The sequence below is a fragment of the Brassica rapa genome, chromosome A08 (genome assembly GCF_000309985.2).
Source record: "Brassica rapa cultivar Chiifu-401-42 chromosome A08, CAAS_Brap_v3.01, whole genome shotgun sequence".
Classification (NCBI taxonomy): domain Eukaryota; kingdom Viridiplantae; phylum Streptophyta; class Magnoliopsida; order Brassicales; family Brassicaceae; genus Brassica; species Brassica rapa.
In genome coordinates, this window is record NC_024802.2 from 17,075,218 (window position 1) to 17,101,024 (window position 25,807).

The 25,807-nt window shown below is 39.4% G+C and overlaps 7 protein-coding genes across 13 annotated transcripts in view; 4 read left to right on the forward strand and 3 right to left on the reverse strand.

Moving 5' to 3' along the window:
• Window positions 1-2,473, forward strand: LOC103835181 (probable protein phosphatase 2C 64). Of its 3 annotated transcripts, none has more exons than XM_009111302.3 (5): window positions 1-402; window positions 544-900; window positions 1,248-1,615; window positions 1,687-1,923; window positions 2,011-2,473. In XM_009111302.3, exons 2-5 carry the CDS (start codon window positions 582-584, stop codon window positions 2,227-2,229), a joined length of 1,143 nt encoding a protein of 380 aa, XP_009109550.1. In that variant the 5' UTR covers window positions 1-402; window positions 544-581; the 3' UTR covers window positions 2,230-2,473. The 3 variants fall into 3 exon arrangements, with proteins under 3 accessions (XP_009109550.1, XP_009109549.1, XP_033132236.1); XM_009111301.3 differs by having other exon boundaries at window positions 4-402; window positions 504-900; XM_033276345.1 differs by lacking the exon at window positions 1-402 and having other exon boundaries at window positions 409-900.
• On the reverse strand, window positions 2,463-21,896 carry LOC103835182. 2 transcript variants are annotated; one of them, XR_004449836.1, is made up of 7 exons: window positions 21,856-21,896; window positions 3,528-3,571; window positions 3,354-3,433; window positions 3,129-3,268; window positions 2,948-3,029; window positions 2,652-2,837; window positions 2,463-2,616 (listed from the first exon to the last, which is right to left on the reverse strand). XR_004449836.1 is itself a non-coding variant. In XM_009111304.3 (6 exons), the coding sequence occupies exons 1-6, from the start codon at window positions 21,879-21,881 to the stop codon at window positions 2,724-2,726; spliced, it is 486 nt and encodes a 161-aa protein (XP_009109552.2). In that variant the 5' UTR covers window positions 21,882-21,896; the 3' UTR covers window positions 2,535-2,723. The 2 variants fall into 2 exon arrangements, 1 of the variants encoding a protein (XP_009109552.2); XM_009111304.3 differs by having other exon boundaries at window positions 2,535-2,837.
• Window positions 3,854-6,120, reverse strand: LOC103835183 (DDB1- and CUL4-associated factor 8). Of its 2 annotated transcripts, XM_033276344.1 has the most exons (6): window positions 5,905-6,120; window positions 5,471-5,722; window positions 5,066-5,209; window positions 4,812-4,902; window positions 4,292-4,737; window positions 3,854-4,202 (listed from the first exon to the last, which is right to left on the reverse strand). In XM_033276344.1, exons 1-6 carry the CDS (start codon window positions 6,022-6,024, stop codon window positions 3,969-3,971), a joined length of 1,287 nt encoding a protein of 428 aa, XP_033132235.1. In that variant the 5' UTR covers window positions 6,025-6,120; the 3' UTR covers window positions 3,854-3,968. The 2 variants fall into 2 exon arrangements, with proteins under 2 accessions (XP_033132235.1, XP_009109553.1); XM_009111305.3 differs by having other exon boundaries at window positions 4,292-4,990; window positions 5,905-6,119.
• On the reverse strand, window positions 6,901-10,728 carry LOC103835184 (serine/threonine-protein kinase STY46). The gene is made up of 15 exons (XM_009111306.3): window positions 10,226-10,728; window positions 10,023-10,137; window positions 9,832-9,923; window positions 9,631-9,744; window positions 9,498-9,552; window positions 9,303-9,413; window positions 9,072-9,122; window positions 8,712-8,875; window positions 8,509-8,616; window positions 8,355-8,428; window positions 8,091-8,266; window positions 7,719-7,895; window positions 7,572-7,625; window positions 7,356-7,490; window positions 6,901-7,274 (listed from the first exon to the last, which is right to left on the reverse strand). The coding sequence occupies exons 1-15, from the start codon at window positions 10,435-10,437 to the stop codon at window positions 7,182-7,184; spliced, it is 1,731 nt and encodes a 576-aa protein (XP_009109554.1). The 5' UTR covers window positions 10,438-10,728; the 3' UTR covers window positions 6,901-7,181.
• Window positions 14,636-19,066, forward strand: LOC103835185 (protein DETOXIFICATION 45, chloroplastic). 3 transcript variants are annotated; one of them, XM_009111307.3, is made up of 14 exons: window positions 14,636-15,705; window positions 15,859-16,123; window positions 16,232-16,374; window positions 16,466-16,609; window positions 16,694-16,854; window positions 16,937-17,072; window positions 17,138-17,234; window positions 17,313-17,413; window positions 17,696-17,859; window positions 17,972-18,043; window positions 18,232-18,348; window positions 18,434-18,651; window positions 18,742-18,790; window positions 18,875-19,066. In XM_009111307.3, the coding sequence occupies exons 2-14, from the start codon at window positions 15,867-15,869 to the stop codon at window positions 18,884-18,886; spliced, it is 1,671 nt and encodes a 556-aa protein (XP_009109555.1). In that variant the 5' UTR covers window positions 14,636-15,705; window positions 15,859-15,866; the 3' UTR covers window positions 18,887-19,066. The 3 variants fall into 3 exon arrangements, with proteins under 3 accessions (XP_009109555.1, XP_009109556.1, XP_009109557.1); XM_009111308.3 differs by having other exon boundaries at window positions 14,636-15,650; XM_009111309.3 differs by lacking the exon at window positions 14,636-15,705 and having other exon boundaries at window positions 15,887-16,137.
• On the forward strand, window positions 19,955-21,345 carry LOC103835186. Its single transcript, XM_009111310.3, has 5 exons — window positions 19,955-20,199; window positions 20,277-20,357; window positions 20,438-20,566; window positions 20,685-20,747; window positions 20,849-21,345. Exons 1-5 carry the CDS (start codon window positions 20,101-20,103, stop codon window positions 21,164-21,166), a joined length of 690 nt encoding a protein of 229 aa, XP_009109558.1. The 5' UTR covers window positions 19,955-20,100; the 3' UTR covers window positions 21,167-21,345.
• LOC103835189 (NPC intracellular cholesterol transporter 1) overlaps window positions 21,628-25,807 on the forward strand; it is an 8,412-nt gene continuing 4,232 nt past the window's right edge. The window contains exons 1-19 of the mRNA XM_009111313.3: window positions 21,628-21,849; window positions 21,940-22,001; window positions 22,083-22,176; window positions 22,244-22,351; window positions 22,433-22,549; window positions 22,631-22,781; window positions 22,862-23,112; window positions 23,200-23,385; window positions 23,587-23,642; window positions 23,750-23,867; window positions 23,984-24,067; window positions 24,162-24,257; window positions 24,369-24,470; window positions 24,619-24,687; window positions 24,773-24,868; window positions 24,941-25,048; window positions 25,127-25,240; window positions 25,332-25,415; window positions 25,642-25,770. Of these exons, the coding sequence (XP_009109561.1) occupies window positions 21,814-21,849; window positions 21,940-22,001; window positions 22,083-22,176; window positions 22,244-22,351; window positions 22,433-22,549; window positions 22,631-22,781; window positions 22,862-23,112; window positions 23,200-23,385; window positions 23,587-23,642; window positions 23,750-23,867; window positions 23,984-24,067; window positions 24,162-24,257; window positions 24,369-24,470; window positions 24,619-24,687; window positions 24,773-24,868; window positions 24,941-25,048; window positions 25,127-25,240; window positions 25,332-25,415; window positions 25,642-25,770 (2,061 nt within the window). The 5' untranslated portion in view covers window positions 21,628-21,813. The remainder of the gene's footprint in view (window positions 21,850-21,939; window positions 22,002-22,082; window positions 22,177-22,243; window positions 22,352-22,432; window positions 22,550-22,630; window positions 22,782-22,861; window positions 23,113-23,199; window positions 23,386-23,586; window positions 23,643-23,749; window positions 23,868-23,983; window positions 24,068-24,161; window positions 24,258-24,368; window positions 24,471-24,618; window positions 24,688-24,772; window positions 24,869-24,940; window positions 25,049-25,126; window positions 25,241-25,331; window positions 25,416-25,641; window positions 25,771-25,807) is intronic.

Consider the following 25,807-nt stretch of genomic DNA (forward strand, 5'->3'; position numbering starts at 1 on the left):
AAGAGAGAGAGAGAGAGTGTGATTAAATAAAAAAAATATAAACTTTGTACCGTGTTGTAGCTTGTAGTAAGAAAAGAAGAGAGGTGAAAATAAAAAAAAACACAAATACAAGAATGATGAGAGACTTGTCGTTCGGCGACTTGACCAAATCTTAATCAGAGCTCTTAACTGTTTCTTCATTGACATATAGAAAGATCATAAGTTGCGAGCAAGAGACCATTCTTTCTTTCAACTTTTATTAATATTCTATAGCATTTGTTAATTGATCTTCTTCTTCTTCTTCCTCATCCCTTCGATTACTTTTAATTTATAAAAAAATAACTATATAATCAGGTTGATCCCTCCTTTTAGATCTACAAGTGAGAAATTTCAACTACCACTAAAGATTTCATCTTGCAAAAGGTAAAGTTTCCATCTTTCTTTATATTGCTGAAGAACACGAATCTACTCAGAACAATCCTTTTGATGTTTCTTCATTGGCTTTGACCAAATCATTTCAACAGTGCCTTCTTCTTCTTCACTGATCCATATTGTGTGTGCAAGTTCTTATGTTGTGTTACATTCGAATGAGATGAGGAGGGATGCTATCTGCCTTGATGAACTTCCTCAATGCCTGTCTCTGGCCCCACTCCGATTCAGCCTCAGTTTCTTCTGGCGGCGGCGGCCGTCAAGAGGGTCTCTTGTGGTACAGAGACTCCGGTCATCACGTCTTTGGTGACTTCTCCATGGCCGTTGTTCAAGCCAACAACTTGCTCGAGGACCAGAGCCAGCTCGAGTCTGGCCCTCTTAGCACCAACGGCTCTGCTGGTCCTTACGGCACATTTCTTGGCGTCTACGATGGCCACGGCGGCCCTGAGACTTCCCGCTTCATCAATGATCATATGTTCAACCATCTCAAGAGTGAGTTACTGACTTGAAAACGTTTAAGATCATCAACTTATTGCTTTATACTCTTGTTCTTGATGTTGCTTATTAGGTAATCTATAGCTTCTTGTTTTAAAAAAAAAAAGGAAATAAACATTTTATCAAAGGTAGTTACTAGTTAGTTAGTTAGCTTAACTAGAAAGGATCCTGGCCATTGTGTCATAGGTCTCCAGTTTGAGTGACTGTCGGAACGAAATTAATATTATATGATATAGGGGATTACTGTACTTCCTGATTTTAAAAACAAGAAGCTCTCTCACAAAAGAAACTAAAGATTTTTAGTTTTGATCTCATTTGTTTAAATCCTTGTGTGCACCCCACAGGATTTGCTGCGGAGGAACAGTGTATGTCACCGGAAGTGATAAAGAAAGCCTTCCAAGCGACTGAAGAAGGCTTCCTATCCATAGTCACCAATCAGTTCCAGACCAGGCCTCAAATAGCCACCGTTGGCTCATGCTGCCTTGTCACCGTCATCTGCGACGGGACGCTCTACGTGGCCAACGCGGGTGACTCACGTGCCGTGCTGGGACAAGTCATGAAGGCAACCGGCGATGTTCACGCCACTCAGCTCTCGGATGAGCACAATGCGTCTATAGAGTCAGTGCGAAGGGAGCTTCAGGCCCTGCATCCGGACCATCCGGATATAGTGGTTCTGAAGCATAACGTTTGGAGAGTAAAAGGAATCATTCAGGTGAAATAAAACACACGAATGTTATTTGTTTGTATATGTCTTACGTATAGTTCTGAGATTTGTAATGGCAGGTTTCAAGATCCATTGGGGATGTGTATCTGAAACGGTCGGAGTTCAACAGGGAACCGCTGTACGCGAAATTCAGACTGAGGGCACCGTTCAGCAGGCCGTTACTGAGTGCAGAGCCGGCGGTGACGGTGCATAGGCTGAAGGAGCAGGACAAGTTTATAATATGTGCGTCAGATGGACTATGGGAACATATGAGTAACCAAGAAGCAGTAGAGATGGTGCAGAACCATCCGCGTAACGTAAGAATCATGTTAAATAGAAAAACATAAGTTGTTGTTTTTTTTTTTAGGTAGTGAGTCTGTAGAGTGACAAACAAGTGTTGGCAGGGGATAGCAAAGAGGCTGGTGAAAGTGGCGCTACAAGAAGCGGCGAAGAAGAGAGAGATGAGATACTCAGACCTGAAGAAGATAGAGAGAGGGGTGCGAAGGCATTTCCACGATGATATAACGGTGATTGTTGTGTTCTTGGATGCAAAGCCTGGTGAGGTGAAAGGACCGGCGGTGTCAGTGAAAGGCGCGGGTGTGAGCATTCCCAAGAAAACATAGGCGCCTTGCTAGCTGCTACCAACACGCCCACTCTCAAGCTGCTTTGACTCCAACGTTTTATGATGACCAAAGAAGTGTAAACTAATGAATGAATTATTGTGATTGAAAAATGAAGTGGTAGTTTTGTTTCCTTTTGTTAGTGACTGGAGAAAGAAAGACACAAAAAAAAAAACAGAATTATTACTTTTGAATAACGCTCTCTCTGTTTTCTTCTGTAAAATCAAAGATGAAGATGGTTGCCAAATCTCATTCTTATATAGATAGGACCGTTTACTTTTCGGTGATGCCTTATTATGGTCTCAGTCAGATTATCAGTCTCCATTTGGTGGGATATATTTAATTTTACTAAACATATTGACTCGTTTCTTGGTAAGCTGAAACCTATTACTCAAAAAAGAGGAGATTTAATTTTTAGCTCTAAACAACAACAACAGCATTAACCTTTGCTGCAGGTTAGAAATGAAAATGGACTTTGCCTTCCTCACTCTCTCTACTCATAGGGATTTCCTCAAGATGAGAGCCAATACGTAACAAAGAGCAGAGTCCACGGACGATAGCGCAACAATGAAGACAGCTACAAGAAAGAGACTCAGTGTGGCAGTCTTGAGCTGTTCCCCACCAAAACAAACATAAAAAAAAAACAAAAAAAGTTATGTATGTATGTAGTAACAATCAATCAAACAAAAGAATAAGTGATGGCAGACACAACATAACATACCGTGGTAGTAAAACTAGGCCACTCTATAAATTTCAGCTGGCTCGGCTGTTCAGCCATAAAGGAGAAGAGCGATCCCGTGCTCCTTTTTCAAGAACAAGAAATGCAATTCAATGAAACCAACATATATATATAGAGATTGATTATTGTGTGAGAGAAGAGAATAAATTTTTGTAAAGCATACCCTACAATGTCCCTAACAAGGCTCAACCATAAAGGGGGCTCTGGCTCATCATGTAAGTTCGTACTTTGGCGTGCGAAACATACGGACACTGTGGGATACCCACCCACAATAGGCTTATAGCTAACTCTCCCATTGAGACTCTGCAAGACCAATAACATACACACAGGTTATGTCAATATCTTGCCTGACATGTTCATTTTGTCTTTAGGAACAGATGGAAATTACCGAATCCAGAGTAAACTTGGAGCTGCTAGGTCCGAACCTTTGAATCCTCCGGTGTGACGGATGAGCCAATCGGATTAAACCTATTGGTTCAAACAAAACAAAAATGAGGAACAAAATTAAGAAGAAGCGGTCAAGTACTTAGTATACAAGGAAAACACAGGACCGAAAAGTAACCTGAAGCATTTGTGAGAGATACCACCACCATCCTCTCTCTCTCTCTGCAAACAATGCGAAAAGGTAGCTCGGAAGATGATGGCCAAGCCAAGCTTTAGGTTTTATGGGCTTTACCGTCGTGAATTTTCAGTGGGCTTCAAATACACAAGGCCTTTTGGATTTTATTTTCTAATTAGTCCCATCCATTAATTGTTCTTCATTTGGGTTTAGTATGAAAATGCCTGGGATCAGGATAGTTTGTAGTTTGTACTGCTTTTTTTTTTCTTGTAATGTTTCATTCCCTTATTTTTCCTGTCAAAGCCTATTACAAGACAGACATCCACCAGTCTCTAACTAAACGCTCTTTTTTTGTAGAGCATTTGCTGTGTTAATCTAGTGTACCTGTTGCTCAAAAAAAAAAAAATCTAGTGTATCTCTATGTATTGTAATCCGTACAAGTGATCATCCTTGGTCCTCATCATCATCATCATTATCCTTCCTAATCTCAACGTCGACATCACTATCCCCCTCCTCTTCTGCACTCTCATCATCATCTGAACTCTCATCATCAGAATCATCTTCATCTTCCTCCTCCTCGTCATCATCATCACAATCGGCCACATAATACCCGCGTGCATGATCATCTCCCTCTTCATCATAAAACATGAACCAACGAGAGTTACCAGAAACCGAGGCCTGTTTCCAGGACGCAACATACATACAATTAGTTTATCTTCCAAAACAGTATTCATTCCATGACATATAAGAGAATAGAATTCCATTACCTGTTCAGCAGTTCTAGGCGAACCGAGTTCCTCAGTTCCTCCAGGAGTCCATATTTTGATGTCAGTCTCGATTCCACTACTAGCCATGAGTGGCATGTGAGGATGAGACTCTATACAGTTGACAACATGTTTATCTGCTTCCATGGCACGGAGAAGCTCTCCATCTTTCTTCCTCCAAATAAATATTCTGCCACAGTCCGAACCACTGACAACATACTCACACTTGGGTCCAAAAAAGCCCACACCTTTGACTGTTTCCCGGTTACTGTGCTCTTTGTAAACCTGCGGCTGTATCGTCTTCCTCACCTCAGTCTCAGTCTCAGTCTCAGTATCAGTCTCAGATGAAGAAGGGGGATTCGGGCCCATCCCCATACCAGGGCTGAAAAGATAGATGAACTCGTCGGTATATGAAGCAAGGAGCTCGCTTTGATCTGAGTAAGCCAGGCCTGTTATTCCCACATGGTCGCTTCCAATCAAATGAGCAGGACAAAAGTGGTCTACGGGTTCGGAATAATTATACCAAGTCTCGGAGCGGTAGCTACGAATGTCATAGACACGAGCATACTCATCCATTCCAGCCACGGCAAGAAGACCAGGGTTCCTCGGATCAACTGCAATTGCATTCAAGTAGACAATTAAATTGTACTTTGCTTCTTTACAAGTGAAAAGATTTGTAGCCACCCGTGTCCTAAGATCAAACTGAGAAAAAATGATATATTGTCACAAAACAAACCAAAAGAAAAGAAAAAGTGATGATAAAATGCAGCAACTCACATGCTTTACAACGCCATCCTCACCACAAGTGTAGAATGAGAAAGGACTACCAGGCTCAATAGCCAACTTGTGGACCTGTCCTTGATGTATACCCAACATACAAGTCTCTACTTGTCCCGACTCTAGAATTTTCGAATAGCGAACCTGAGAGAGATTGAAGGCTATGATCAGTAAATAAACTCAATTCACATTAATTATGAAAATGTACAAGTGCTGGTTTATATACATGACTCTATGTGGCTAACCAGAAGCCTTAACCGGAAACAAACTATACCAACTGTACAGACTCAAATGAATCAAACTACACATATGCTATGTACAATGGATAATAGCTATTTCACTTAGTGGGAAGCACACACACACACACAGCTACGCAAAGAAGAAGAATAAAGAGAGGGTGGGGACCTGTCCATCAGCAGAAGAGGTGACAATGCTGCGATCGTCAGAGAAAGGCATGAACTTGGCTTGGAAAATATTGTTGCAATGGCCAGAATCGAAAGAGAGCTTGACAGTGGCAGTATCCCAATCCCAGAGTATAACCTGCCTGTCATCAGAACCAGACACAAGGATATCTCCATCGGCATTGAAGCTTACAGTGTTGACACAGCCCGTATGCTCTTGGAGCTTCTTGTGGAGACCAAGTCGGTTTAATAGATGCTGGTTAAAAAAAAAAAACAAATGAGTCAGTGAAAGTTGGTTTATTCCGGTAAACAGATACAAAGAGAAGAATTGGGTAAACCGATAACCAATCATCAGAACGCAGAACCAATCTAAATTCGTTGGGATTCTAATCACGTAACTGTCAATGCCTAACATGTTAAGGGAAACGAGAGACAGACCTCAGAGGCTGAGAAACGATTGGAGAAACTACGATTGGGCAGCTGACCCAGCTCCCTTTCCCAGATTCTCACCACGGTATGGTCGCTGCTTCTCTGTCTTTTGCTCGGCCGTCTACTCATCTTGATTACTGCTTCTGCGTCGGAGCACGCGACGGAGAAAGAAAGAGAGATTGAACGGAAGAGAGAGAGGATGGTTGTGAAAATTTCACCCACAAAGGGGGATCCACTCTTATTTATAAATCATTAAAAGCCCAAACCCAACATACAAATGGAACCAAAGCCCAATAATATTGAAGCCCAGACGTTATAGCCCATTAAATATGAGATTACGAAAAGACGTACATGTGAAAAACTAGACCGAACCCAAAAACTCGTTCTGATTAAAAAAATGAATCCGAAACAATCTGAACCGATTTAAATACCAGTAGATCTTATAGTATTTGGGGTTATGAATTTTATCTGAACCTAAATGAATGAATATCTGATAGAACCCGAAAAAGATTTATACCAAATATGATCTCACTTTATAATATGTATCTAAAATACACTAAAATATTATTGAACATCTCAAATAATTATATATTACATAAATAATTGACTCAAATACTTGGTTGCTATTACATAAATAATTGATTCAAATATTTGGTTGCTAACTGTTAAGTTTAATTTTAACTGCTAACTGTTAATACAGTACGGTGATGTTGTTATTATAGTTCAAAAAAGAGTCTCGGTTGATAGATGAGGCTCCCAAAATTATTATTTTTTAAATAAGATAATTTGAGAAGGTCATGTAGATAATCAATATTTTTAGAATCAATAACCTGATTAATATCCAAAACAGAAATTAATCCGATATTGAACATGTAACTAAACCAGACCTTACAAACTAAACCAAACTAGATCCGACTAAATCCAAACCGAAACCCGATTGATAGTCCAATTGCCCAGCTCTATGTAAACAAAGGGGTCAATTCCGTTTTTTTTGGAGCGCTCAAAGGTCAACCCAATACATATTAAACATTTCTTCTTAACCCAACCAAAAAAATATAAAGGAAGGAAGAGGTTAATGTTTCTAACCACTGCAGATTTACTTGTACATGAAGTTTTCTTTCATCAACAACCTAAACTGTTGGATGGAATGGACAATATGGGTGTGTGTGGGGTAATTATAACTTACAGAAAGGAACAAAATCAATTGAGAAGGTAAGCAACACAAGAACTCCGTAAATCAGTCTTTTTGGAAGCAAGTAGTACTAGGTGGGATCAATGCAATTTATTCAATGATGTGTTGCACTTCTCCTGAGGGCCGCAAAGATACCCCCTCCTCCTCCTGTTGGTGATCTTTTCTTCTCCTCTTCCTCTTCTTCTACCTACCACAACACACACACATACACATTCAATTTTCTTATATCATTACTCTCCCCCACATTTCATTCTCTCTCTTTACTTACTTCCTTGGCTATCACTTGTAGCTGCTCTATTATCTCTGAGAAGTCTGGTCTCAGCGTTGGATCCTTCTCCCACAATCTATCCATTAGCTCTCTCATTTTCGGATGCGTTTTCTTCGGGATCGTAGGCCGTAGTCCCTGAACCACCGACCCCCACAACTACGTTTTAGCTTTACAAGCAATAAATTCATTCTACATAAAGAAAAGAAAACGATTTACCTTCTGAACCACCCCTACTGCTGCCTGCAATGGCGTCATGTATTCATATGGAATCTGCCATCACATCAAACCCAATGACTTAGTTAGCCTAACACTGAGATGATATTTTAATTGTCAGATGAGAAAAGACTTGTATAAACCACATACCTTGCCAGTCAACAACTCCCATAGCACAATCCCGTAGCTGAAAACGTCTGCCTTGTGATCATATGGCTTGTGTTCTATCACCTCCGGAGCCATCCAGCGATATGTTCCCGTTTCAGCTGTCATCACTCCAGTTTGTGCTTTTACTCTAGCTACCCCAAAGTCAGCAACCTTGACAACCTGTAGTAACAAACAAAATAATCCACACACCACTATGAATCCGACAACCATTCTGTAGAACACAATGATATAGCATATGTGATGCAGCCCAAATTATGTAGCGTGTAAGCTTGGCCCAAATGCCAATTCATACATTCGCACTGCAAGCTACGTGCAGAGAGAGAATCACGATAAAAACTACGTTGAGAATATTACCTCATGCTCGTCCATTAGAAGGTTGGCAGCCTTCAAATCTCTGTGAATTATATTATTTTGGTGTAAGTAGTTCATCCCTTTGCAGATATCTATAGCTACTTTTAACAAAGCTGGAAGCTTAAAGACGCCCTTTTGCTTGTGTAGATAGTCATATACACTTCCACCGGGCATGAATTCTATTAAATGAGAAAGAGACAAATGAGGGGAACAATAATAATAACAATAATAAGACCAGATCATTATATAATGGTCAGTGCAACATACCTGTAACAATACACAGATGGGGTGGCTTAGTGCAAGCACCAATGAACTGGACGACGTTTTTGTGCCGCACTTTCCTGCAAACGGAAAGATTTTGAATGAGTCTGAGATGCTATTGTTCATATGCACACAAGTTCACAAGGGAAGGCACACAAACCTCATAATAAAGACTTCTTGGGCAAACTCTTTCTCTAGCTCAGAATCTAGACGCTCTGGCTTGAGGACTTTGATAGCGACTTCCTGGCTACAATATGTACCTTTATACCTGAATAACACAAAAGGTAAGGAGAAAGAGGGCGAGAGATATTAACTTCTAAGCATATGAAATGACATTACATTTGATAGGTGGAACCAACTTACAGATCTCCGTAAGAACCGGATGCTATTTTATGCCCGAATTTTAACTGTTGAAGGTTGATTTCCCAAACATCAGTTCCATCAGTGGGTATTGCGACCGTCCTGGCACCTGTTTGTCCGTTTTCCTTTTCAGGAGAGAAGGATTGCTGCATAGGCCAGCTTTGGTCCTGCAATTGAGTGTAGTGAAAAAATCATTAATAACTTAGAAAAAGACATGACATGATTGTGAAGATGTTGTCACTAATAAAAACTGCAAGACTCCATATATGACACCAAACTCCATTTTTTTTTCAGAATTAATTAAACATAGTCATCATCAATATATATATTTTGCACGAAAGTAGTTAAATTGGCAACAAGTACCTCGATTTTTGCTGCTTCTTTCTCCAATGCTATTCTAAGTCTGTCTACTTCCTGTATAATTATAAAAATGCAGCAACGGTTGTTAACTCGGGACCTTTCTCTTTATAATGAATGAACATGCCAACACGCATCTGTTCTATAGAGCATGGATCATATAGTACACTACACGATAGCATTGCAATAGGGAAGGAAAAAGGAGAACAACTAGAAGAAAAACAAAAAAAGTACTACCTCGTAAGGCCAACCATCAACGACAAAGACATCTAGAGAGAAACCATCAGTTGTAGAAAAAGCATGCGCCTCTTGAATGTTGAGTCCAAGCTCAGCAAGCAATGCAGTTAACTGCATCATTTACACTGGATATAGTAAGCATCGACGAATCAAAATAATCACAAAAGCCAACAATCACACAGATCATATATATACCTGAAAAAGGAGTTTAGGCTTGTCTATTGTGGAGAAAGTTATCTCATGCAAGGGCCTGCGTTTCAATTAACAAGCGGGAGTGAGTTGGTAACTGCGCCAAATCAACAACACATATAAACTTCCTTACACATACCGTGAATTGTTAGGCACAGAGGAGTCTCCCTCCTCCTCGTCATGGGATATAGTGGAAGCAAGTGCAAGTGCTTCAAGATTGGGAGATGAACCAAATGCAGGCGGCGGATGAATGCTGCAAAAAAATTAAAAAAAAAAAAAAAATCAGAGAGAGAGAGTCGAGTACACACTTTGATTATCGTTATGTGGATCAAAAGGCAACCTTTTTCTGGTAGAAGCTTGATCAGGTTCATTGGTACGAAGAGAGTCCAAGGAAATGGAGTCAGCTGAGATATTCCCCGTAGGAGGTTGAACCTTTAAGAAAAGATGAGTCACCAAACATCCTGTGAGCCCAAAAAAGTTCACAGAGGCAAAACAATAAAAATAAATAAAAATAACAAACAACAAACTCACCTGGACGAGACGGACTTGGATAACAGGTCTGTTGTTTGGATCAAGAGCGGAGTGAAGAAGTCTCTGGTGCATGAGAACGTCTTCTGCTCTCTCTACATTCACATCCAAAGCATATCTAAAAAACAAGATAAACAATGAGCCTAACCTAATTAAGGCGGGCACATACATGCAGAAGCAGATCATAAACAATGTATAATGATTACCGAGCGGGGAGGCGATTGAAGTGAGCCCAGAGGTCGTCGACGAAACCAGGGAGATGGGTGTCTACGGTGTCAGATTGACGGAGACGGCTGATAACCTCATCGAAAACCTCCGTTTTCATGCGCTCGCGACGGTCGATGGCAGCCTGCGACGTCGGTAAGATATCGCTAATCCCTCTACTTCCGCAGCTCTCGTTGTCCTCCATCACCACCATTGACCACCAGAGGGAAAATAAAAAGTGGTTCCAACAGAAAAAAGGAAAGTTTAAAGATGGAATAGAATCACCGTTTGAATTTGATCCAACACAGAGATGAAGATGCGAGGATCTCTAGAAAAAAAAATATTCAAATTGTAAAGAGGAAAGAAGAGAGAGAAGAGACGATCAGAAATTCAGAATTGAGGAGGGATTATTATGAGAGTTTTTTTTTTGTAACGTTTTATCTTCTTCTTCCGCAATTGTGTTTCGTTGCTTTTTTGTTTGGGGGGGGGGGTGTATAAAACGACACCGTAGTGCGCAGCGGATGACTCATGCCGCCGTGGCGATGCTGATCTATTTTAATCGCTGAGGGGTATTAATGGAATTTCGTCCGTTTTCTTAATTACCAAGTCGACGAGTAATTAGAAGGAGATCTCCCCATTTGTCCCCCTGATTACGCCCTTTTGCGTTACTGTCTCTGACCCCACCTCCCTCCCTCCCTCCTCCATTGGCATATTCCACATGAGCCCACAGTTATCCGGATCAGGTTCTTCTCGCCTATTACTACTTTTTAACGTTATTTCTCTTTCATTTCTTTTTGGTAAAATGTTAAATAATATCTTTTTTTTTGTCCACATCTCCTGGTCTAAATATGTTTATCCCAATCCAAAGTATTTATCTAAATTTGAACCGAAAAACCGAAACCGATCCAGACTATTATACACAAATATCCAAACGGAACTTATGAATTTAGTATTTTGGAGTTTGGTTATAAGCCAAACCGAAATCCAAACTAGGATCCGAAGATATCCGAAATTAGTTAAATATGTTAATGTTTTTTATATATTAAGGTGATTTAGATATTTCAGAGTATTCAAAATATTTTTGTAGTTTGTTTTATTTGTTATTTAAATTTTTTTAATTAATTTAGATAGTTTAGCTAATTTTTAATTAGATTTGTGAATAATTTCTAAATTTTGAAAAAAAAAATATTGTCATCATATGAGATTTGAAAAATATATTTTTGGACGATTTCAAATATTGGTTACAATCCGATCCGAACCGAACTTGGAAGGAACCGAGCCGAACCTGATCTTATAGTTAGTAAAACCTGAACGGGACTTTTAAGCATAATACCGAAAATCTGAATCAATCGAACCGAAACACGATGAAGGTTTCGAACGCCCATACCTAAACATCTCCGTTTTCTTATTTATCAGTTTAGTCCCTTTTACTTTCCTCAATCGATTAAACACCCTTCAATTTCTCTATTTGGGACATAATATAGCCAATAGTTTACCTATGTGTCTTATGTATATATGGACGTCATATAATTGACTTGACGATTGTATTCATTTAGTGGACTTTTCTCGTTTGGGATAATGTTATTTTCACTCGAAATGCTGCATTTTGTGTTTGTGACACGTAAAAACTGACACCCACATATCAAAGATAAATAGGGCCCAAATATATCAACAGTCTCAGTCGCATGTGACTACTCCCTAGTCCCTCGTGTTTGGAGGCATTGTACTCTCGACCAACATCGTAAGTTATATAACTTCTCCCTAATTAACCTAAAGCTTAATTATATTCATTCATCAAGCTGAGCTTTTCCAATGCATCATTCGTTTGATTAGCAATGCATATGTATATGAATGAAGTTTGAAACACAAATTCACACACATGTGGTTAATCTGGATATGATTAAGCAAATACACACATAATTTTCGATTTACGGGAACGAATAACTGAATATATATAGTATATCAGTCGTTTCTTCGGTGACCTATATATATATATTGTTAGTTACAAAATGTGGTGTGCTCTTGTTAGTTACAAAATAAACCTTAACATAATATGGGGTAGAACGTGGTGTGCTCTTGTTAGTTACAAAATTTTGTATATATATGGTCTAACAAAAATGCATTCCGTATTTTCTTTGAGATGAAGTATAATCGAAAACTATAAGTAAAGACGCATTTTGTGTTGACCCAAAAAATCATGCATACTAGTATATATAAAAATAATATCGCACAGTGGAGATATATGCAACACTTACATTTATATTTATTATTCTCAGAAAAAAAATTACTTACATTTATAGCATTTTTAATGAATAAACGCACGCATATCACGATTATTAAGCAGCTAGTAGTAATTAACGTCGAACGAGTTTGGTCAAAATGGGAGTGATCAAAGGTACATTTAAGTTTTCTCATCAATGATACACGATTACTGATTATTTAATTTAACAAGAAAATCAAATATTGTGAAATGAGATTTGTATTAAAATTAGTCCATGTTGATGATCAACAGGAAATGAAGGAGTTGACCAGAGAGAGAGACTAAGGGCCTGACTGGTTCAAACGCAGCGGTTGCGGTTGCGGGCGTTTACGGATGCGGGTGGTTGCGGGTTTTAGCTGTTTTAAGAGATTTGTACGACTGGTTCTGCGGTTAGAAATTGGTGCGTTTGCGGGATACTTATGACTGGTTAACTACCAAATACAACAGCGGTTAAATAATAAATTAACAATATTTACATTTTACATAATTATAAAAATATCAAAAATCATAATATTATAATAAATATGTAAATTATATTTTCAAAGTTATAGTTTTAAATTTTTAAAATTATAGAAAATATTTTTATTTTAAAATTTTATAATATTAATTAAAATATAATAGATATATTTTAGTATTTTTATAATTCCATTTTAAAAAATTTATTGAATATTTTTATTTTTGTATTTATATGATTTTTAAAAAAAAGAAAAAAAATTTATCCTCCCGCAACCGCCCGCAACCGCAAACGCTAGCTGGAACCAGCTTTTGAATTTAAGAGGTTCGGAGCGGTTTGAAGCGATTTGTAGCGGTTTATATGATTGTTTCGAAACGCTGTCAACCGCTACCAACCGCAAAAGCTGCGTTTGCGGGTGGTAGCGGGGAAACCAATCAAGCTCTAAAGATGCGGCAGCCAGGAAAGGAATAAACCCATTTTGTTTCGGTAATCAAAATTAGTGAATAATTAATCAGTTCTGTTTAAATTGATTGTTCGGTAGGGTCCCAAAGTCGATGACGTGGCAGCACATGGCTGCATTACATCCCACGTGGACTGTTGCCCCTTTACTCTCACCAAAGGTCGCGTCTTTTTAGCTGGACAACCAGCGAAGCCGCGACATGTCGCCGTTCTGAAGTTTCTGTCTGCCATCTGTTTTTGTTGAGAACCACTTCTTTCTTTCTTTCTTTTCTTGTTCTTCGTCTTTATCCATTTCAATAATTATTACCTACGCACCACATTGCCCCTTCTACCTTTTCGTACAAGTTGTATACGAATGTTAAGGTAAACCAGCACTCATTCAGCCATTTGCTATATCACACTATTTCTAATTAAATAACCGAGTAGTGAGACATCATCCCGTTACATATTAATGGTTGCATGCCAAGTTTTTGTATATATTTATGTCATCACAAGCAACAAAATATGGGATACATGTGTATACTTATTTATATATTCGCTGATAAAAAAAATGTTCCAGGAGGATATATTAAAAGATTCAGCCACTAAACACAATGTCAGATCGCTTATAAAATAGTATTATCACCAAATAATGCAAATATTTAAACAACTTTTATATTTTTCACGATAAACCCTAATGATCAACTGACACACACACACGCACCTTTAGGTCAAGGATCATGTTAATGGAAACGGTCAAACTAAGAGAAACTATAAATACGTAGCTTTTAAAAGTATATCATAAGCATAAGCATGAGCATGGCAGGTCTTGGGCAAAAAAAAGAAAAGAAAGATAACCACTCGTTTTATCTCGAGATTTAAGAATCATTATATATAGATAATATATGATTCTTAAATTATGTAAATTTCTACTAAAATTTATTTTATACGTAATGTTTATGACCTTCTAGATCGCATACTCGGCCATGAATTCATAAGTTATGAGTCATATTTATCTAGTCCGAATTATTGATCCATTTATTAGTACATAAAAAGAGCTAAGATGTATATATCAAATTAGTTACAAAAAATATTGTTCCAAAAAAGAATAGTTACAAAAAGTTTAGATTAGTGAATCTAATCATTAAAAGACATTACATTTTATGAGAAAGATTAGTAAGTTTGTTCAAATACATATATGCTAAGCTTTTAGTTATAAGAAAATGGTTATGTGCCACATACTAAAAATCATCTTGGATCCGCTCCATTATGAACCACCATTTTTTATCATGTAACTCCATCCAATAATTTCATATACTAATCGGTATTTGTGTTTGATCAATAAGCCAGTCTCTCTACGTAACCCCAATCGGGAGCTTGCTATCGGTTTATTATGATTTGCATGAAATAAATAAAGAAATAGTCTTGTACATCCGTTATTAGCAATTAAATCAGCAAAAACATTGAAGATATGTACGAAATTAAATAAAGCTGATTACCAATATTTATTTGACTTTGCAAAAGTTCAGATAGGCAATGATATACTTTAGTTAATAAAACTCACGAGTCCAATAAAAAAGTGCATGTAATGATACTTGTTTATTGGAGAGAAAGTAAACAATGTGGGGATAATGTATATAAAAGAATATGATGTATACATTGGATAAGATGGCCACCGATTAATAGTGGAGAGAGTTCAAATCAAGATAAGACTTTGTATTTGGTCCTAATTGAAAAACTATACTAATGGTCACATCTGCAATTTTCTAAGAGTAAGTGTTGACAATGTCGTCTAAACACGAAAAGACTTAATTAAGCATATACACTTTTCGTTGTTAGACACAACAAGTGAACACTTATTCAATAAATATAATCAAAAATCTAATCTACTATGTTCAATAGCTGTGTTCATGGAGTTACTACGTCAGCAACTGAGAAAGTGGTAAAAAGAAACTTTCTAAATCCAGCGTTCAGTAACTCCCACCACGGAAAAATGCATCGTCTGTGGTTTGGACAGGGACCGATTGGGATGAAGAAAAAACTTGACAACATGATTGTTGTATTTTGCTTCCTCACGGGCCTATTATAGTGGGCCTTAATGGGAACCTTGGGCTTATTTTAGAGTAGAATGACGTTTTAATAGGCCCATATAAGCAAAACAAAAACCGCCTTTCCTCCGGCAAACTGATGAGCGGTTAACCCCTGATTGAAACCTCTTCTCTTCTCTCTCTATCACTCTCGACGATCTCAAAAGTCTCAGCCGTACTCGATTCCCGTGAGTTCTCCCTTTCCCGATTCTGGAGTTTGTAGCGGCGCTCTTTGCTGATATAGTATCGTCTTTTTCTCTCTATCGTTTTAAGGAGCTAGTTTCCTTCACCATCGTTTTCGTTTCTGTTTTTGTTTTGCGATTATATTGTTATTCCCTCCTCGATTATATTATTTTTGGATGTGTGAGTCATGTTACAAGTTTGTGAAATCGTTAGGTTGGGAGATGGAGTCCACTGGTAGCGCTAGATTAGTTGGCGGGAATCAAGTTTCGCTGCCTTTAACAACAACAACTCATCATAGGTTTGCCAAAGTGAAAAGGCAAGGCAACTTTCAACCGATAAATGACGTCTTTGCCCCTCAAGCATACTCCCTTCACGCTAATCCACACTCGGTGTCTCCGTTTGTGACTCGCCGGAAGAGCCAGATTAACTCTGACTGTGGTGTTTTCAAGTTGGAGGAGGAAGAAGATGACTCACTCCCGTAAGGCTCTTGAGGTGTTGCTTTATTATTTTTATTATACTCTTTGCCACGTAGGTTCAGGCTTTTTGCCTATGTAACTATCATTTGATCTCTGTCTTTGCTTGCTAGGGAGGTGAATGGGGTTCACAGTGGAAACTCACGTCCTGTGGATGTCAAACGAGAACTCGTGATGCTCTCTCTTCCTGCTATTGCTGGACAGGCTATTGATCCTTTGACGCTCCTCATGGAGACTGCTTACATTGGAAGACTCGGTTTGTTTTTTTATTTTTTTTTGCTTTCCTTTAAGGAAGAGTTTGTTTTGAGAGTTTAACGATCTTTTTTCTCTCGAATTAATATATGCAGGATCTGTAGAGCTGGGTTCGGCTGCCGTTTCTATGTCCATCTTTAATACCATATCTAAGCTCTTCAACATTCCTCTCCTCAGCGTTTCCACTTCTTTTGTCGCTGAAGATATCGCTAAGGTTGCCGCTCAAGATTTAGCCGAAGGTTATTACTTTCTTTTTATATGATTGTTCTGATTAATAATATGTATTCCTATCTCTTATATATTTAATTTGAATGGATTTTCAGAGGATATGCACGGTGACAGACCTTCTCAAGGTTTACCAGAAAGGAGGCAGTTGTCTTCAGTGTCAACAGCGCTAGTGTTAGCCATTGGAATTGGCATCTTTGAGGCACTTGCGCTGTCTTTGTTATCTGGACCTTTTTTAAGGTTAATGGGTGTACAATCTGTAAGTTCGGTTCCAATTTTGAGATACTATGCATTGAGATTCTGTTGGAAAACTATGCTGATAAATCCATGTTCGGTCACAGACGTCAGAGATGTTCAATCCTGCGCGGCAGTTTCTTGTCCTTAGAGCACTTGGTGCCCCTGCTTATGTGGTCTCTTTAGCTCTTCAAGGCATTTTCCGTGGATTCAAGGATACTAAAACTCCAGTCTACTGTTTAGGTTTGTATTCTTTGAGTCCAACTATTTTATTGATTTCCATTGGTTCACTCATTTCCGTAACGCAGGTATTGGTAATTTGCTGGCTGTGTTTCTGTTCCCTTTGTTTATCTACCAGTTCAAGATGGGTGTAGCTGGGGCAGCAATCTCTAGCGTCATATCCCAGTATGTTTCTTCTTCTCCAGCTTTCTCCTTTTCTTAGCCTTGCAGGATGGTGCTAAACCACTTTCCTCTGATTCTCAGGTACACTGTGACCATTTTAATGATTGTGCTTCTCAACAAAAGAGTTATACTGCTTCCTCCAAAGATGGGTTCACTAAAGTTTGGCGATTACCTAAAATCTGGTATGTAGGCGACAGTCTCTCACTTATGGGATTTATGGATGTAATCTGTTTGCTCTCAACACACTGAATATGTTAAGAGCCTCCTTATGAAATTTCTTGAGGCGTTAAGTGATCTGTGGGCAACAGTTTCACAATACCAAAACTTAGTTATTTCCTCACTTGAATTCTGTACATCGTTTTTTTTTTGTTTTGTTTTGCAAATTGCTTAAAGATTTTGTGATTTTGGAAGCAATAGATAATTGCTTAAGTATATAGTTCTTAAACCTTCTACTTGATTTGTAGGGGGATTTGTTCTTGGAAGGACTCTATCAGTGCTCATGACCATGACTGTTGCCACGTCAATGGCGGCTCGTCAAGGAGCTTTTGCTATGGCAGCACATCAGATATGTATGCAAGTTTGGTTGGCGGTATCTATGCTTACGGATGCACTAGCTTCATCTGGACAGGTATTACATTGTTAGTTTGGTTTTCATACCTAGGTATAAAATGTTTACTAAAATCCACTGATAGAGTTGTGACTTGAGGGATGGTATTAAGCCTCGTGTTCTGTTGATTCAGGCCTTAATCGCGAGTTCTGCATCCAAAAGGGACTTTGAAGGTGTGAAAGAGGTTACAACTTTTGTTCTGAAGGTCTGAGCTCACTTCCCTTTCCATTAAATCTTGCAATGAGGAAGTTGGGCGAGAAAGGACAAATATGTAGAAATGCTTCGTGGTACATAGTTGAGAGGGAAATGTGTTTATCTTGTTGGGGATGCTAATTGATCTCTTGTTATATATATATAGAGAGAGATGTGTAATGTATTTTAGTAATTATACAGATAGGAGTTGTGACAGGCATTGCGCTGGCTATTGTGTTGGGGATGTCATTCAGTTCAATAGCTGGTTTGTTCTCCAAAGACCCTGAAGTTCTGCAGATTGTGAGAAAGGGTGTATTGGTGAGTGGTGTATTTTCTTACATAAAATTAAGTGGATTGAGAGATTTTGATTCAGAAAGTACTCATTTGTAACATGTAAAATCAGTTTGTAGCGGCAACTCAACCAATCACAGCGCTAGCGTTTATATTTGATGGACTGCATTATGGAATGTCGGACTTCCCTTACGCAGCTTGGTCGATGATGGTGGTGGGAGGAATATCATCAGCGTTCATGCTGTATGCACCAGCAGGGTTGGGGCTAAGTGGAGTGTGGGTGGGGCTGAGTATGTTCATGGGGTTTAGGATGGTGGCTGGATTCGGCAGGTAAAGAAAGAGCTTCTTTCTGTCTAATGTGATTGTAATTTTTGTGGGTAGAAGAGCGCTCTCAAGTGTGTGTGTTTTGATGAATTATAGATTAATGTGGAAGAAGGGACCATGGTGGTTCATGCATACAAGTCACAAGGTACTTCCTTGTTTTATTTTACCTCCAAAGCTTCTTCTAATCAATCATATTAAGGTAACTCTATGTCTCCTATTTATATGGCAGCGTCTTGCTTAAAAGCTGCGTGCGAGAGAGAGGCGTGCCCCGTGTTCAACTTGTTACATATTATTCCCTTAATGTTAACTACGTTTTACTCTCTCATTATTAGCTTTGTTGGTTAGACAAGACACTCATTCTTCGATTTCGTCCTTGTAATAAAATCATTAGTATTGTGTTATATTATTAGCTTTTATGAAATTTCGATGAAAATGCGCCAAATAAAAAGCCAACCCCATAATTGGAACCATCATTCATCGGTGGTTTCCTCGCGTGGAGGGAAGACGCGGTCGCGTGGTGGCTAACGGCGTGAGAAGAGAGGCTTGCATGTGTCAGTGGTTTGTTTCTCCGGGAGGTGGAGGCTTCTTCAGCTTCGCCGCCGCCGGTTCTAGTTTCCGGGAAGGGGAGGCTTTCTCTGCTCCGTCTTCGCCGGTTTTGGCTCCGGAGGGTAGGGGCTCATATAGACCTACGCTGTCGGTTTAGGTCCCCGTTCTCTTTTGGGGTTTTCTTTCTTTCTTTGTCCTTACTAGTTTGGTTTGGGTGATATTTACGGTGTGGTTTCTTGTCGTTTGGGTGTTTGTTCGGATTAGAAGGGATGAGCTATCGATAGTCGATGAAGCTCTCCATCGATGGAGACGACGACAAGAGAAGGAAAGCAGAGTGCTTGAGTCCCGGGCTTGCTAGGCCCAGTACGTGGAGTTGATGATTGGGATGAGCTCTCGGTTAGTCCGATGACGCTCTCTGTGACAAGCGCGGCGGATGTGAGCCGTTCGACGGTAACCGCCGGGATGAGACGAGACGGGATTAGGTTTCGCCGACACGGGCTCTTGGATTAGGGCAGTGTCGGGGTTTGGGTTAGTGGGCCTTTTGGGCCGGATTGTCTAGGGGTTTGTAGGTTTTGGTATTTGGGCCGTGGGCCTTTTTTCTTGTAATATTCTTGGGCTGGGCCCTTTTCTATTTTAATGAAATGTTGACGGAAAAAAAAAAAAAAAAGCCAACCCCATATTCCTCAGCCACGTGTCGACATTTATGCTTTTTGACTCGGTGTACAAGTTCATTTGCACCAATGAAGAAGAAAATATAATAAATTTTTTTTTCTGTTTTATTGGAAAAGGTTTTGTTAATTTCATTTAAGGTATTCGAATAATGTAAATGACAATTTTTAACATTCTTCTAGAGGAAAAAAAAGGTTAGTGCCGCAGCTTCTTGTCTTGTCTTTTGTCGGGAGAGAGAAGATGGAAGATTCGTCGGCGTCGTTTGTAGGCAACAGATATTGGGTGCTCCGACATGGAAAGAGCATTCCGAACGAGAGAGGCCTCATCGTCTCTTCAATGGTTTTCCCTCCTCTAATTCTTCTTCAATCCATTGTCGCTTATGAATCAATCAAATAATAATATTTAATTGATGGCAGGAAAATGGGGTGCTCCCAGAGTACCAGTTAGCCCCTGATGGTGTCGCTCAGGCTCAGCTCGCTGGCCAATCCTTCCTCAAGGTGCTCATCTCTTTTAGGATATCCTCTTAAATAAAAACTCTTTCAAGCCTTTCATTTTGTGTCTCTCTCTATATGTGCAGCAACTCGAGGAAAGTAAGATATCACTGGACAAGGTCCGCATCTGCTACTCTCCCTTCTCTAGAACCACCCACACCGCTAGGGTTGTCGCTCAGGTCCTCAATATCCCTTTTGATTCCCCTCAATGCAAGGTACTTTTCTTCTAGATATTTCATTAGTGTGATGCTGCTTTTTTTCCAATGCCACAAACATTACATTTGCGCAAACTATGTAGAACTAAAGGTGTTAAAATTGGGTGCGCTGTTATAGATGATGGAAACTCTGCGAGAACGCTACTTTGGACCTACATTTGAACTCAAGTCACATGATAAGGTGCGTGCTTGCTTGAGGATTCACTTACTTCCCTAATAGAGCATTATAGATACGGAGAGGGTGACCTTGTCAAGTTTGGTGTTTTCTGATTTTGCCACCAGTACCCGGAGATATGGGATCTTGATGAGAAAGATCCATTCATGGGACCAGAAGGAGGTGAAAGCGCTGATGATGTTGTATCCAGACTTGCCACTGCCATGTTATCCATGGAAGCAGAATTTCAAAGGTGTGCAATTCTGGTGGTGAGCCATGGAGATCCACTGCAGATGTTGCAGAACATAATGCATTCAGCAAAGCAACATAGCGGAGGAGATCTCGGTGGTTTAGCAGAGAGGATTCAGAAGAGCAGAGTTGCTTCTGTCTTGTCACAGCACCGCAAGTTTGCTTTGCTCACTGGTGAACTCCGACCCCTCCTCTGATTGATTGCAAACAAACAAAAAAAGTATTCAACTTTGGCATCTTGTTCCTATCTGCCAATATGACAATTCTTGCAATTTTTAAACTTTTCATTGGAATAAGCAAAGCTGTTTTTGTTAGAAAGACAAAGGTTTATTCTTCTGTTTGGAATAAGAAATCATGAATCATATGCATCTTCAAATCTGTACACAAACTGAGAGCTACTGAACAGTGGGTACTATCTCTCTCTCTGGCAATCTCATTGAACGTTACGTCGTTTGTGATCGATCTACGACCCCTTAGTTTAAATCCTCTATAAGCTTGATTGATCACTAACTACTGCTTAAACTTGGAAACATCCAACACTATAAACGCAACTACCATACCAATAAGGATTAAGCTGCTGACCAATTCCAACAAATTTGTAAAAAATTCCACAAAAGTCAAAAGGAGTTGGTAACCTTTTGTTCTTCGTCCCGAAATGGAAAACGGGACGCATTGCTAGCATTCAATACCAAAACGACAAAACAACCTCAAGAAAGATACTGTTACAACACGCCATCGTCGTCGTCGACAGACGCGTGTGTGAGAGAGCTTCTTTACTCTCCAATTCTCTCCATTTCAGTCAATCATCGATCAATCATCCTCTTTGCATACCCCAACGACGGACATGACGATCCCTCGCAAGCCTCTTCTCCTTTTACAGGCACACCTCTCTCTCTCTCTCTCTTTCGTCATTGTCTAGTACGCGACTTGTGCAGATTGATTGCATCTAAATTTCTCGTTCATGAATCAGGTGATGATCAGTTTCTCAGTTTTAGTCAGCAGCGCAGAGCTCAACTCCCACTCTGCTCCAAGGTAAATTTCACCCTTACTTACTTACTTAATCACACTCTTTTCTTTCCCTAAATTTTTGAATTTTGATGTGTGTTTTTGTAGACATTCAAATGATTACTGCGCTATGTATGACATTTGTGGTCAACGCACCGACGGCAAAGTCCTCAACTGTCCTTACGCTTCCCCTTCCGTTAAGGTATTTTTAACCATTAGCTTTCTTTTCTCTTCTTCTTTTGAGTTAATAATTAATATTGTTTCCGCAGCCTGATGATCTCTTTTCCGCCAAAATACAAAGTCTCTGTCCAACCATTACTGGGAATGTTTGCTGTACAGAGACTCAGTTTGACACTTTGAGGTCTCAAGTTCAACAGGTTATTCTTCTCTCTCTCTCTTGTTTCTTGATGCAATCATCTCTTCTCTTCTAATAGAGCTGGCTATCTATCTATTTGTAGGCTGTCCCTTTTCTTGTGGGTTGTCCTGCGTGCTTAAGGAACTTTCTAAACCTCTTCTGCGAGCTCTCCTGCTCTCCTAATCAGTCCCTTTTCATCAATGTCACTTCTGTTGCTGAGGTTAGACTTGTTTCACCAGATGATATATGGTTTAACAACACTAGCATTTTGATGATGATACTTTTTGGATTTTTATTCTAGGTTGGTGGAAATTTGACTGTGGATGGTATAGACTATCACATTACTGACATGTTTGGAGAAGGGCTTTATGAGTCTTGTAAAGAGGTGAAATTTGGAACCATGAACACACGTGCCATCAATTTCGTCGGTGGTGGCGCTCAAAACTTCAGAGGTGCTCCTCCCCAGTCTGTTTCAAGGACTTCTTCTATGCACGTTCTATCCTTGTTTTCATCTTTACTTCTGCTTTTTCAGAGTGGTTTGCGTTTATCGGTCAGAAAGCACCACCTGGCTTCCCTGGTTCACCATATGCGATAAATTTTAAATCGAGTTCCCCTGAGTTATCTGCAATGGCGCCGATGAACTTATCTACTTATTCTTGTGGCGACACATCACTTGGATGCTCTTGTGGTGACTGCCCTTCCTCACCCGCTTGCTCTAGTCCCGAACCCCTTCCTCCCCCACATGAAGAAGACTCCTGCTCATTTCGACTCGGTCCTCTTAAGGTAAGTGTTATCAAATATATATATATTGTTGATTGCCTGAGAACATTCACGAGTTGGGATTTGATTGTATTGATTTTTCATATTCAGGTTAGATGCATTGAGTTATCTATGGCACTGTTATACATCCTGCTGGTCTCTAGCTTCTTTGGATGGGCTACTTTCAGTCGAACAAGGGATATAACACAGCCTGATGGTAGCTCAGAGTCACTAGTGCGTCTGTTGGAAGGAGATGGAATTAATAGTGAACTGAAGGAAAGCACACTTGGTGTTAAGGTATATTGAGTTTGTTGGCTAGAAATCGTAGTTCTTCTGTGTATGTATGTATATATAACGTATAATACATGCCAGGGGAGGGGAATATATTATATAATACATTTATACACATATGCTGAACTGTCCTTGAAAATACAAGCTGATTGGTTATTCTCTGTTTAGAGGAAAGAGCGAGTTGATAACTTGACTTCTATTTATTAGGGGAAAAGACATGCTCACCTCTCTCCTGTTCAGAGATACATGGCAACATTTTACAAGTAAATCTCCAGGATTTTTTTCTTTATGTCGTCTAGAGTTTTCCCACAAGGTATCAAGAAAAACCAGAAACTGATGAGATGGAATTGTTTCCAATTGTTTGCCTCAGATCATACGGGTCATGGATTGCTAGAAATCCATCTCTTGTTCTTTTCATTTCGGTGGCTATAGTTCTTGCGCTGAGTTCAGGTCTCCTTCATTTTAAGGTGGAAACACGACCAGAAAAGGTATGTATTAGCTCATCCAGTACCATAGTTATACAAACTCTTTATGACATGGATTCAGCAGCAAAGCCAATGCAAAAGCTGGTACGATTGCTCATGTGAATTCCGATGTTTTGTAGCTGTGGGTAGGTCCTTCAAGCAAAGCAGCAGAAGAGAAAAAGTTCTTTGATAGCCACCTTTCACCATTCTACAGAATCGAGCAGGTAGTTTTCTATATTTTGCTTTATTCTGTATTCCATTTTTTAATTCAAAAATATAGACAACCTCTGTTCACAATTTCTTTGTGTGGCATGACAGCTTATCTTGGCCACTGTTCCTGATCCCAAAACTGGGAAGGCTCCTAGTATTGTGACAGAAGAAAATATTCTTTTGCTTTTTGACATACAAGAGAAGGTAACTGAAAAATTGCTGCAAACATTTAGTGTGTTGGTCCAAACATTTAGTGTTGGTCCAAACGAGTGTTACCCATTTGTTTGTTCTGATTTTTTCCTCCAAATATCATAGGTCGATCAAATTCGTGGAAATTATTCAGGTTCAGAGGTCCCTCTGACTGACATTTGCTTGAAGCCATTGGGAGAGGACTGCGCCACTCAGAGTATTCTACAGGTTTAGAATTTTCAAGCTTGTCACTGTTTAGATAGACAGAATACCTCCATCTGTTTCTTCTCTAACTTCTTAGACATCAAAATTCGTCTTGCAAACGGAATCGCTTCTCTACTGACATAGTGACATCCCTTTTTAATTTCATTTACAGTATTTCAAGATGGATGTTGGGAATTACGATGAGTATGGAGGAGTTGAGCATGCTGAGTATTGTTTTCAGGTTCAGTTATTCACTAGTTATACTGTTGAGTGTCTACCTAGTGATTGAATACTGTTTTCTGATTCCTTCTCTCTTCAACTTCCAGCATTACACGTCATCAGAGTTGTGTTTGAGCGCTTTTCAGGCGCCTGTTGATCCTAGTGCAGTGTTGGGAGGATTTTCGGGGAGTAACTATTCCGAGGTAATGGTTGCAACTCCCTTGCTCAGAAGCTTTTGGTTGTTACCCTGACCTTAAATGAAACTGTATTTTCAGGCTACTGCGTTTGTTATAACATATCCAGTTAACAATATTGTTGGTGATTCGAGCAACGAGAACGCAAGGGCAATAGCATGGGAAAAATCGTTCATTCAATTAGCGAAGGTTTTCTCTATTTAATGTCTTCAGTTGTTCAAAAAGCGACACGGTTGTCGTAATCGTTTGTTTACTTACACTTGCCAGGAGGAGCTGCTATCTATGGTGCAATCCAATAATTTGACTCTCTCTTTTTCATCCGAAAGTTCAATAGAGGAAGAGCTGAAAAGAGAAAGCACTGCTGATGTTATAACAATAGCTGTACGATGACAAATATCTTTGAGAGTTATCTCTTACCATCTTCGTACCAAGATTTTCATGCCAGTGATCTGTTTTTGTTTTCCTTCACCAGGCAAGCTATCTGGTTATGTTTGTTTATATTTCCGTCACACTTGGAGATGCTCCGCAGTTTTGCACTTTCTTCATTTCATCAAAGGTACTTACGTCTTAATCTTCCTCTCAAATCTGGTGGGCCTTAATAGGCATTTCAGTTGTATTTGGTCACTTGAATATTCCTTTAGTCTCTGTAGAAGTGAAGTATTAAATGATGGGAATATTGGCCCATCCTAACTGAAATGATCTTAATACCAATGTTGGGGATACGAAAGTATTGTGGGTACAATCATTTTATACAGCTTACTTACTCATATCATGACTTCTAGGTCTTGCTCGGTCTTTCGGGGGTTGTGCTTGTCTTGCTTTCTGTACTTGGATCTGTTGGATTTTTCAGTGCCCTTGGAGTTAAATCCACATTGATCATAATGGAAGTCATTCCTTTCCTAGTCCTGGCTGTAAGTTCGTTTTCATCTCTGTAGCAAAAAACAGGGG

Bases quoted from the DNA above. Each gene is read 5' to 3' on its own strand.
- LOC103835181 (XM_009111302.3), top strand. From the start codon at position 582: ATGCTATCTGCCTTGATGAACTTCCTCAATGCCTGTCTCTGGCCCCAC. The intron at 1,616-1,686 runs GTGAAATAAAAC...TTGTAATGGCAG, and splicing joins GAGTAAAAGGAATCATTCAG to GTTTCAAGATCCATTGGGGA. The intron at 1,924-2,010 runs GTAAGAATCATG...AAGTGTTGGCAG, and splicing joins TGCAGAACCATCCGCGTAAC to GGGATAGCAAAGAGGCTGGT.
- LOC103835183 (XM_009111305.3), bottom strand. From the start codon at position 6,024: ATGAGTAGACGGCCGAGCAAAAGACAGAGAAGCAGCGACCATACCGTG. The intron at 5,210-5,470 runs GTCCCCACCCTC...AATCTCTCTCAG, and splicing joins CCTCTTCTGCTGATGGACAG to GTTCGCTATTCGAAAATTCT. The intron at 4,991-5,065 runs GTGAGTTGCTGC...ATTTTTTCTCAG, and splicing joins AGGATGGCGTTGTAAAGCAT to TTTGATCTTAGGACACGGGT.
- LOC103835184 (XM_009111306.3), bottom strand. From the start codon at position 10,437: ATGGTGGTGATGGAGGACAACGAGAGCTGCGGAAGTAGAGGGATTAGC. The intron at 9,123-9,302 runs GTAGTACTTTTT...ATAATTATACAG, and splicing joins TTGATGGTTGGCCTTACGAG to GAAGTAGACAGACTTAGAAT. The intron at 7,491-7,571 runs GTAAATCGTTTT...TCGGTGGTTCAG, and splicing joins CAGTAGGGGTGGTTCAGAAG to GGACTACGGCCTACGATCCC.
- LOC103835185 (XM_009111307.3), top strand. From the start codon at position 15,867: ATGGAGTCCACTGGTAGCGCTAGATTAGTTGGCGGGAATCAAGTTTCG. The intron at 16,124-16,231 runs GTAAGGCTCTTG...TTTGCTTGCTAG, and splicing joins GAAGAAGATGACTCACTCCC to GGAGGTGAATGGGGTTCACA. The intron at 17,235-17,312 runs GTATGTTTCTTC...TCTGATTCTCAG, and splicing joins ATCTCTAGCGTCATATCCCA to GTACACTGTGACCATTTTAA.
- LOC103835186 (XM_009111310.3), top strand. From the start codon at position 20,101: ATGGAAGATTCGTCGGCGTCGTTTGTAGGCAACAGATATTGGGTGCTC. The intron at 20,200-20,276 runs GTTTTCCCTCCT...AATTGATGGCAG, and splicing joins GCCTCATCGTCTCTTCAATG to GAAAATGGGGTGCTCCCAGA. The intron at 20,748-20,848 runs GTGCGTGCTTGC...TTTTGCCACCAG, and splicing joins AACTCAAGTCACATGATAAG to TACCCGGAGATATGGGATCT.
- LOC103835182 (XM_009111304.3), bottom strand. From the start codon at position 21,881: ATGACGAAAGAGAGAGAGAGAGAGAG. The intron at 3,434-3,527 runs GTTACTTTTCGG...TTGAACCAATAG, and splicing joins ATCTCTCACAAATGCTTCAG to GTTTAATCCGATTGGCTCAT. The intron at 3,030-3,128 runs GTATGCTTTACA...TTCTTGAAAAAG, and splicing joins CTTGTTAGGGACATTGTAGG to GAGCACGGGATCGCTCTTCT.